Consider the following 10,840-nt stretch of genomic DNA (forward strand, 5'->3'; position numbering starts at 1 on the left):
GTAAACTCCCAGGATCAGGGCCCTCCCTCTTAGATTGTAAACTCCCAGGATCAGCCCCTCCCTCTTAGATTGTAAGCTCCAAGGATCAGCCCCTCCCTCTTAGATTGTAAACTCCAAGGATCAGGCCCTCCCTCTTAGATTGTAAACTCCAAGGATCAGGCCCTCCCTCTTAGATTGTAAACTCACAGAATCAGCCCCTCCCTCTTAGATTGTAAGCTCCCAGGATCAGGACCTCCCTCTTAGATTGTAAACTCCCAGGATCAGCCCCTCCCTCCTAGATTGTAATCTCCCAGGATCAGGCCCTCCCTCCTAGATTGTAAGCTCCTGGGATCAGGACCTCCTATCCCTCTTGTATTGTTCTGTATTGTCTCGCTGTATATTGTAGCGCTGAGCACACTGTTGGCGCCATAAATCCTGTATAATAATAATAAAAATAATAATAAATAACCAGCCAATCCCGGACAGCCAGACAAGCAGAGTGTTCTCTGTCTCACTGTGATTGGCCATCTCTGAACACTGAGCCAGCGTCATACCTCCCTGTGTGTGCAGACAGGATAAGGGGGAATCCTGAAGAGGTGGCCTGCTGGTTGTACCATCCCCTCTATTCATGGGGTGCTTGGAGACATAGAGTAAGTGAACGGATCCACAGCAGCCAATCACAATCTGTCACTGAACTTGCAGCAGCCACTTACAATCTGTCACTGATCAGCAGCAGCCAATCACAATCTGTCACTGATCAGTAAGCTGGGCTGTGATTGGCTGCTGTGGTGTGGGTGAGCAGCTGCTTCTTCTGACACGGAGTGACAAACGTCCGCGGGGTTATAAATAGCGTCCTTTATTTAGAATATCATGGAATTCGGCGGCGGCGGCGGTGATCCCGCCACATAAATATCGACACAACACAAGAATATTAAATATCCCACCCATAGGGGGCGACTCTTATTTACAGGAACATAGAAAAAATCATAGAAAAGTGGTCCACAAACTCGTCCTCTCGGTGATCGGGGTGAGGGTCCCCCTCCGCCATCCCCCCGGCCTGAATGTTCTCAAGGTCCAGAAAATGTCCACGATTGGTGGCCTGATCTGTGGCGCCCCCTGGAAACGGCTTGTCCTCTCCGGAGAAATAAATAATGCGGCCAGTGGGGGGCGCCGGCGATCGCCTTATAAGACCTGGTAGATGGAGCTGCTGCTGTCCTGGGGGATCTGTGTGCTGGGGGAGGGGATAGCACTGCTCCTGTCACTCAGTGTCTCCCCCTGTAGGGGGGAACAGGGACTGCTCTCCGCAGATGGCAGAAGGGCACAGCCGGGGTTCTCTGTGGAAATTCTCTCCACAATGCTGGACAGGCAGTCTAGGCTGGAGACCACGCAAGTCTTCCCGGGGGGCCGCGGATCTGAAAGAAGACAAAATGTCAGGGAAGATGGAAGAGGAAACCATTCCAAGGGAGGAAGGAGGGGGAGGGATAGATAGATAGATAGATAGATAGATAGATAGATAGATAGATAGATAGATAGATAGATAATAGATAGATAATAGATAGATAGATAATAGATAATAGATAGATAGATAATAGATAGATAGATAATAGATAGATAGATAATAGATAGATAGATAATAGATAGATAGATAATAGATAGATAGATAGATAGATAGATAGATAGATAGATAGATAAATAGATAGATAATAGATAGATAATAGATAGATAATAGATAGATAGATAATAGATAGATAGATAATAGATAATAGATAGATAGATAATAGATAGATAGATAATAGATAGATAGATAGATAATAGATAGATAGATAATAGATAGATAGATAATAGATAGATAGATAATAGATAATAGATAGATAGATAGATAGATAATAGATAGATAATAGATAGATAATAGATAGATAGATAGATGATAGATAGATGATAGATAGATGATAGATAGATGATAGATAGATAATAGATAGATAGATAGATAGATAGATAGATAGATAGATAGATGATAGATAGATAATAGATAGATAATAGATAGATAGATAATAGATAATAGATAGATAGATAATAGATAGATAGATAATAGATAGATAGATGATAGATAGATAGATAGATAGATAGATAGATAGATAAATAGATAGATAATAGATAGATAATAGATAGATAATAGATAGATAGATAATAGATAGATAGATAATAGATAGATAGATAGATAGATAGATAGATAATAGATAGATAGATAATAGATAGATAGATAATAGATAGATAGATAATAGATAGATAGATAATAGATAATAGATAGATAGATAGATAGATAGATAGATAGATAGATAGATAGATAGATAGATAGATAATAGATAGATAGATAGATAATAGATAGATAGATAATAGATAGATAGATAATAGATAGATAGATAATAGATAATAGATAGATAGATAGATAGATAGATAGATATAGATAATAGATAGATAATAGATAGATAGATAATAGATAATAGATAGATAGATAGATAATAGATAGATAGATAGATAGATAGATAGATAATAGATAGATAATAGATAGATAGATAGATAGATAGATAATAGATAGATAATAGATAGATAGATAGATAGATAATAGATAGATAATAGATAGATAGATAGATAGATAGATAGATAGATAGATAATAGATAATAGATAGATAGATAATAGATAGATAGATAGATAGATAATAGATAGATAGATAGATAGATAATAGATAGATAATAGATAGATAGATAGATAGATAGATAGATAGATAGATAGATAGATAGATAGATAGATAATAGATAGATCATAGATAGATAGATAGATAGATAGATAGATAGATAGATAGATAATAGATAGATAATAGATAGATAGATAGATAATAGATAGATAATAGATAGATAGATAGATAATAGATAGATCATAGATAGATAGATAATAGATAGATAGATAATAGATAGATAGATAATAGATAATAGATAGATAGATAGATAGATAGATAATAGATAGATAATAGATAGATAGATAATAGATAATAGATAGATAGATAGATAATAGATAGATAATAGATAGATAGATAGATAGATAATAGATAATAGATAGATAGATAATAGATAATAGATAGATAATAGATAGATAATAGATAGATAGATAATAGATAGATAGATAATAGATAGATAGATAATAGATAGATAATAGATAGATAGATAGATAATAGATAGATAGATAATATGATAGATAGATAGATAGATAGATAGATAGATAGATAGATAGATAGATAGATAGATAATAGATAGATAATAGATAATAGATAATAGATAGATAGATAATAGATAGATAATAGATAGATAGATAATAGATAGATAGATAGATAGATAGATAGATAGATAATAGATAGATAGATAATAGATAATAGATAGATAGATAGATAGATAATAGATAGATAGATAATAGATAATAGATAGATAGATAGATAGATAGATAGATAATAGATAGATAGATAATAGATAGATAGATAGATAATAGATAGATAATAGATAGATAATAGATAGATAGATAATAGATAGATAGATAGATAATAGATAGATAGATAGATAGATAATAGATAATAGATAGATAGATAGATAATAGATAATAGATAATAGATAGATAGATAATAGATAGATAGATAATAGATAGATAGATAATAGATAGATAGATAGATAGATAGATAATAGATAGATGATAGATAATAGATAGATAGATAGATAATAGATAGATAATAGATAGATAGATAATAGATAGATAGATAGATAATAGATAATAGATAGATAGATAGATAATAGATAGATAGATAGATAATAGATAGATAGATAGATAGATAGATAATAGATAGATAATAGATAGATAGATAATAGATAATAGATAGATAGATAATAGATAATAGATAATAGATAGATAATAGATAATAGATAGATAATAGATAATAGATAATAGATAGATAGATAGATAGATAATAGATAATAGATAGATAGATAATAGATAGATAGATAGATAATAGATAGATAGATAATAGATAGATAGATAGATAGATAGATAGATAGATAGATAGATAGATAGATAGATAGACGGATGGATGGACGGATGAATAAATGGATGGATGGATGGATAAATGAATGGACGGATGGATGGATGGATGGATAGATGAATGGATGGATGCATGGATGGAGGAATGGGTGGATGGATGGATAAATGGATGGGTGGATGGATGGATGGATGGATAAATAAATGGATGGATGCATGGATGGATGGGTGGATGGAGGGATGGATGGATGATGAATGGATGGATGGATAGATGGATGGATAGATGGATGGATGGGTGGATGGATGGATAGACGGATGGATGGACGGATGGATGGGTGGGTGGATGGAGGGATGGATAGATGAATGGATGGATAGATGGATGGATGGATAGATGGATGGATAGATGGATGGATGGACGGATGGATGGGTGGGTGGATGGATAAATGGATGGATAGATGAATGGATGGATGGATAGATGAATGGATGGATGGATAGATGAATGGATGAATGGATGGATAGATGAATGGATCGATGGATGGATGGATGGATAGATGAATGGATGGATAGATGATTGGATGGATGGATAGATGAATGGATGGATAGATGATTGGATGGATGGATAGATGAATGGATGGATAGATGATTGGATGAATGGATAGATGAATGGATGAATGGATGGATAGATGAATGGATGGATGGATGGATGGATGGATAGATGGATGGATGGATAGATGGACGGAGTAGATATAATATGATCCATGGCAGCTGGGCGGAGGGACATGCGGTACTTACCGTTGGTGCTGTCTGAGTAGTAGTTACTGTCATAGCTGTTCCTCCTCCGGCTGGAACATGGGGGAGGTGCACTGTAGTCATTCTGTGAAGAAGAAGCGCACTGATCAGCCTGTGGCCCCCTCAGTCTTAGTTCGGACTTTGCCCCTCGGCCCCGGGTGTTGGTTGTCCCTGACTATCCCTGGAATTCTCTCTTGGATGCACTATTCAGACATTCCTCCATCTGAGATCCTCTGACATTGTCACTATTATTAGTCTGATCTGCCCCGTTATATCGGAGAGATGTCCCGGCCTCACCATTACTGACACCAATAATATCACCATCAAATCAACATCTTCCGGAGATTCCATCTGTATGATGTACCAACTAATTCCAACTCACTAGTCCTCACTCCTCCATCCTCACCATACCTCCTCCCATCTCCTCCATCCTCACCATACCTCCTTCCATCACCTCCGTCCTCACCATACCTCCTTCCATCACCTCCGTCCTCACCATACCTCCTCCCATCTCCTCCATCCTCACCATACCTCCTTCCATCTCCTCCGTCCTCACCATACCTCCTTCCATCTCCTTCCTCCTCACCATACCTCCTTCCATCTCCTCCGTCCTCGACATACCTCCTTCCATCTCCTCCATCCTCACCATACCTCCTTCCATCTGCTCCATCCTCACCATACCTCCTTCCATCTGCTCCATCCTCACTATACCTCCTTCCATCTCCTTTATCCTCACCATACCTCCTTCCATTTCCTCCACATCCTCACCATACCTCCTTCCATCTCCTCCATCCTCACCATACCTCCGTCCATCTCCTCCATACCCACCACACCTTCTTCTATCCCCTCCACATCTTCACCATACCTCTTTCCATCTACTCCATGCTCACCATACCTCCTTTCATCTCCTCCATCCTCACCATACCTCCTTCCATCTCCTCCACATCCTCGCCATAGCTCCTTCCATCTCCTCCACATCCTCGCCATACCTCCTTCCATCTCCTCCACATCCTCGCCATACCTCCTTCCATCTCCTCCATCCTCACCATACCTCCTTCCATCTTCTCCATCCTCACCAAACCTAATTCCAGATCCTGCCTCCTCACCAAACCTCCTTCCATCTCCTTCCTCACCAAACCTCCTTCCATCTACTTCCTCACCATAACTCCTTCCATCTCCTTTATCCTCACAATACTTCCTTCCTCACCAAACCTCCTTCCATCACTTCTATCCTCACCATACCTCCTTCCATCTCCTTCCTCCTCACCTTACCTCCTTCAATCCCCTTCTTTCTCACCATACGTCCTTCCATCTCCTCCTTCCTCACCATAACATCTTCAATCTCCTTGTTCACCAAACCTCCTTCCATCTCTTCTGTCCTCACCATACCTTCTTCCATCTCTTTCCTCTTCACCATACCTCCTTCCATCTCCTCCATCCTGTCCATATCTCCTTCCTCACCATACCTCCTTCCATCTCTTCTTTTCTCACTATACCTCCTTCCATCTCTTTCCTTCTCACCATACTTGCTTCCATCACCTTCCTCCTCACCATACCTCCTTCCATCTCCTCCATCCTGACCATATCTCCTTTCATCTCCTTCCGCTACATACCTCCTTCCTCTACATACCTCCTTCCATATCCTGCTTCCTCACCATAATTTCTTTCATCTATTTCCTCACCATACCTTCTTCCATCTCCTTCCTCCTCACCATACCTCCTTTCATCTCCTCCATCCTCACCATACCTCCTTCCATCTCTTCTATCCTCACCATACCTCCTTCCATCTCTTCTATCCTCACCATACCTCCTTCCATCTTCTCCATCCTCACCATACCTCCTTCCATCTCCTTCCTCCTCACCAAACCTCCTTCCAACTCCTTCCTCCTCACCATACCTCCTTCCAGCTCCTTCCTCCTCACCAAACCTCCTTCCAACTCCTTCCTCCTCACCAAACCTCCTTCCAACTCCTTCCTCCTCACCATACCTCCTTCCAGCTCCTTCCTCCTCACCATACCTCCTTCCAACTCCTTCCTCCTCACCATACCTCCTTTCGTCTTGTTCTTCCACACCATACCTCCTTCCTCCCCATTATACCTCCTTCCATCTGCTCCTCATGCCTCCTATCCCCAGTAGCTCATGCCCCCCCCCCCCTATGCCTCCTTCTATCCACAGGACCTTATTGCTCCCTCACCCCTGGTACTCACCATGCCGTCGGAGCAGCTGGACCTGGGGCTGGAGACGTCGGAGTCGCCGTTGTAGGGCTCCATGTTGGGATAGTATGAGGGTTCCTGATCGCGGAGGAGGCTCTGCAGGCTCTCGATGTATCGGATGGCATTGCGGAGGATCTCCACCTTCGGGAGCCTCTGGTTGGGGTTGGGGCTGGTGCACCTCTTCAGGGTCTCAAAGGCTTCGTTGACTTTGCTGAGTCGCCGTCTCTCCCGCATGGTGGCGGCTCTCCTCCGGTCGGCCGAGCTGGTCTTCCTCTTGCAGGCTTTACACGCCCAGAGCAGACATCGGCCGGCCTGATGGTGGCCGCTGGGGGCCCGGACATGCTCCTCCTCCTCGGGGCCAGAGTCGGGCTTTAGTAGGGTGACCAGCCGGGGCTCCAGATCCTCGAAGAAGCTGAGATCGGGCGACGTGAAGCACGGCTCATCGTACAGATCGTACAGACACGGCTCCGACAGATCGGCCGCTGGGGGCGCCGCGGAGGAGACCGACAACAAGTCCATCTCCGCTTCTCCCCCTCTGCGGGACACCTGTCCTTATATATGGGGGAGGGGGGGGAATCCCAGGGCGGGACCTCCCCGGGGGGCGCTGATTGGAGGAGAACTCATCCCCGTCCCGGGGAGAACTTTACAACGGAAAGGGGGGGGGCACGGTACTAAGGGGGGCTGTACTATGGGGGGGCTCTGATTGGCGGAGAACTCACCCCCTCCCCCGTCCCGGAGAGAACTTCACAACGGAGGGGGGGGGGGGGGGGCACGGTACTATGGGGGGCTCTGATTGGAGGAGAACTCACCTCCCCCGTCTCGGGGAGAACTTCACAACGGAGGGGGGGGCACGGTACTATGGGGGGGCTCTGATTGGAGAACTTCACAAGGGGGGGGGGGCACGGTACTACAGAGGGACCTGTACTATGGGGGGGGGGGGGGGCGGCTGAAGGAGACCCCCCCCCCCTCCTCCTATCCCAATCCGGTAATAACTTTACTGAAACTTCAATACTCTGCGGAGGAGGGGGGGGCATCATTATGTGGGGGGGAAGGGAACTATGGGGGGCTGACTAGAGGAGACTTCACCCCCCACCATATTCTCATCAGACCCCCCAACCCGGGAAGAACATCACTAAACTGTGTGGATGATATCGGGGGGCTGTATTATGGGGGGGGGGTTCTGATTGGAGGAGACCCCTCCCTCCCTCCCATCCCTTTCTGTGGAGAAATTCATTACTCTGCAAAAGATGGAGGGTCAAAGTACTATGGGGGGGACTGTTCTGTAGGGGGGCATTCACTATTCAGGATGGGGGGGGACTGTTCTGTAGGGGGGATATACTACACAGGATGGAGGGGACTGTTCTGTAGGGGGGCATATACTACACAGGATGGGGGGACTGTTCTGTAGGGGGGATATATACTACACATAATGGGGGGGACTGTTCTGTAGGGGGGATATATACTACACAGGATGAGAGGACTGTTCTGTAGGGGGTATATACTACACAGGATGGGGGGGACTGTTCTGTAGAGGGGATATATACTACACAGGATGGGGGGACTGTTCTGTAGGGGGGCATATACTACACAGGATGGGGGGGACTGTTCTGTAGGGGGGATATATACTACACAGGATGGGGGGACTGTTCTGTAGGGGGGGTATATACTACACAGGATGGGGGGACTGTTCTGTAGGGGGGCATATACTACACAGGATGAGAGGACTGTTCTGTAGGGGGTATATACTACACAGGATGGGGGGGACTGTTCTGTAGGGGGGATATATACTACACAGGATGGGGGGGACTGTTCTGTAGGGGGTATATACTACACAGGATGGGGGGACTGTTCTGTAGGGGGGCATATACTACACAGGATGAGAGGACTGTTCTGTAGGGGGGCATATACTACACAGGATGGGGGGGACTGTTCTGTAGGGGGGATATATACTACACAGGATGGGGGGGACTGTTCTGTAGGGGGGATATATACTACACAGGATGGGGGGGACTGTTCTGTAGGGGGGATATATACTACTCAGGATGGGGGGGACTGTTCTGCAGGGGGGTATATACTACACAGGATGGGGGGGGCTGTTCTGTAGGGGGTATATACTACACAGGATGGGGGGACTGTTCTGTAGGGGGGATATATACTACACAGGATGGGGGGGCTGTTCTGTAGGGGGGTATATACTGCACAGGATGGGGGGGACTGTTCTGTAGGGGGGTATATACTGCACAGGATGGGGGGGGACTGTTCTGTAGGGGGGATATATACTACACAGGATGGGGGGGACTGTTCTGTAGGGGGGATATATACTACACAGGATGGGGGGGACTGTTCTGTAGGGGGGATATATACTACACAGGATGGGGGGACTGTTCTGTAGGGGGGCATATACTACACAGGATGAGAGGACTGTTCTGTAGGGGGTATATACTACACAGGATGGGGGGGACTGTTCTGTAGGGGGGGGTATATACTACACAGGATGGGGGGGGACTGTTCTGTAGGGGGGCATATACTACACAGGATGGGGGGACTGTTCTGTAGGGGGGATATATAATACATAGGATGGGGGGGACTGTTCTGTAGGGGGGATATATACTACACAGGATGGGGGGGACTGTTCTGTAGGGGGGATATATACTACTCAGGATGGGGGGGACTGTTCTGCAGGGGGGTATATACTACACAGGATGGGGGGGGCTGTTCTGTAGGGGGGTATATACTACACAGGATGGGGGGGACTGTTCTGGAGGGGGTATATACTGCACAGGATGGGGGGGGACTGTTCTGTAGGGGGGTATATACTACACAGGATGGGGGGGACTGTTCTGTAGGGGGTATATACTACACAGGATGGGGGGGACTGTTCTGTAGGGGGGTATATACTACACAGGATGGGGGGACTGTTCTGGAGGGGGTATATACTACACCCTTTTGCCTAGGGGTGCCCTTGCCTAGGGGTGCCATTGCCTAGTGGTGCCATTGTCTGCTGGTGACATTGCCTAGGGGTGCCCTTGCCTAGGGGTGCCATTGCATAGTGGTGCCATTGCCTAGTGGTGTCATTGCCTAGGGGTGCCATTGCCTAGGGGTGCCATTGCCTGGGGGTGCCATTGCCTAGTGGTGCCATTGCCTGGTGGTGCCATTGCCTAGGGGTGCCGTTGCCTAGGGGTGCCATTGCATAGTGGTGCCATTGCCTAGTGGTGCCATTGTCTAGGGGTGCCATTGCGTAGGGGTGCCATTGCCTGGGGGTGCCATTGCCTAGGGGTGCCATTGCCTAGTGGTGCCATTGTCTGCTGGTGACATTGCCTAGGTGTGCTTTTGCCTGGTGGTGCCATTGCCTAGGGGTGCCCTTGCCTAGGGGTGCCATTGCATAGTGGTGCCATTGCCTAGTGGTGCCATTGCCTGGGGGTGCCATTGCCTGGGGGTGCCATTGCCTGGTGGTGATGTTGCCTGGGGGTGCCATTGTCTGGGGGTGCCATTGCCTGGGGGTGCCATTGCCTGGGGGTGCCATTGCCTGGTGGTGCCATTGCCTGGGGGTGCCATTGCCTGGGGGTGCCATTGCCTGGTGGTGACGTTGCCTGGTGATGATGTTCATACCCTCATGTTACAGATATCCATAGAACCAAGTTCATTCACGTAGATGCTCCAAGGAATGGGCCCCATTGGAGGGGAAGGTGGTGAGGAAGTCAGATGACATGATCCAGCGCTCATCACTGTACAACTCCTCACCATGAAGTCGGTTCCTCAAGTGACAAGTGACACGCATGTAGGG

The 10,840-nt window shown here is 45.5% G+C and overlaps 1 protein-coding gene across 1 annotated transcript; it reads right to left on the bottom strand.

Annotated features, from left to right (window-relative positions):
* Positions 1–819: 819 nt before the first annotated feature.
* Positions 820–7,597, bottom strand: MYOD1 (myogenic differentiation 1). The gene is made up of 3 exons (XM_089667347.1): positions 7,051–7,597; positions 4,847–4,928; positions 820–1,391 (listed from the first exon to the last, which is right to left on the bottom strand). The coding sequence occupies exons 1-3, from the start codon at positions 7,573–7,575 to the stop codon at positions 1,162–1,164; spliced, it is 837 nt and encodes a 278-aa protein (XP_089523473.1). The 5' UTR covers positions 7,576–7,597; the 3' UTR covers positions 820–1,161.
* Positions 7,598–10,840: the final 3,243 nt, after the last annotated feature.

The sequence above is a fragment of the Staurois parvus genome, unplaced genomic scaffold (assembly GCF_062004578.1).
Source record: "Staurois parvus isolate SC_StPar_1 unplaced genomic scaffold, SC_StPar_1.0 ptg003202l, whole genome shotgun sequence".
NCBI classification, from domain to species: domain Eukaryota; kingdom Metazoa; phylum Chordata; class Amphibia; order Anura; family Ranidae; genus Staurois; species Staurois parvus.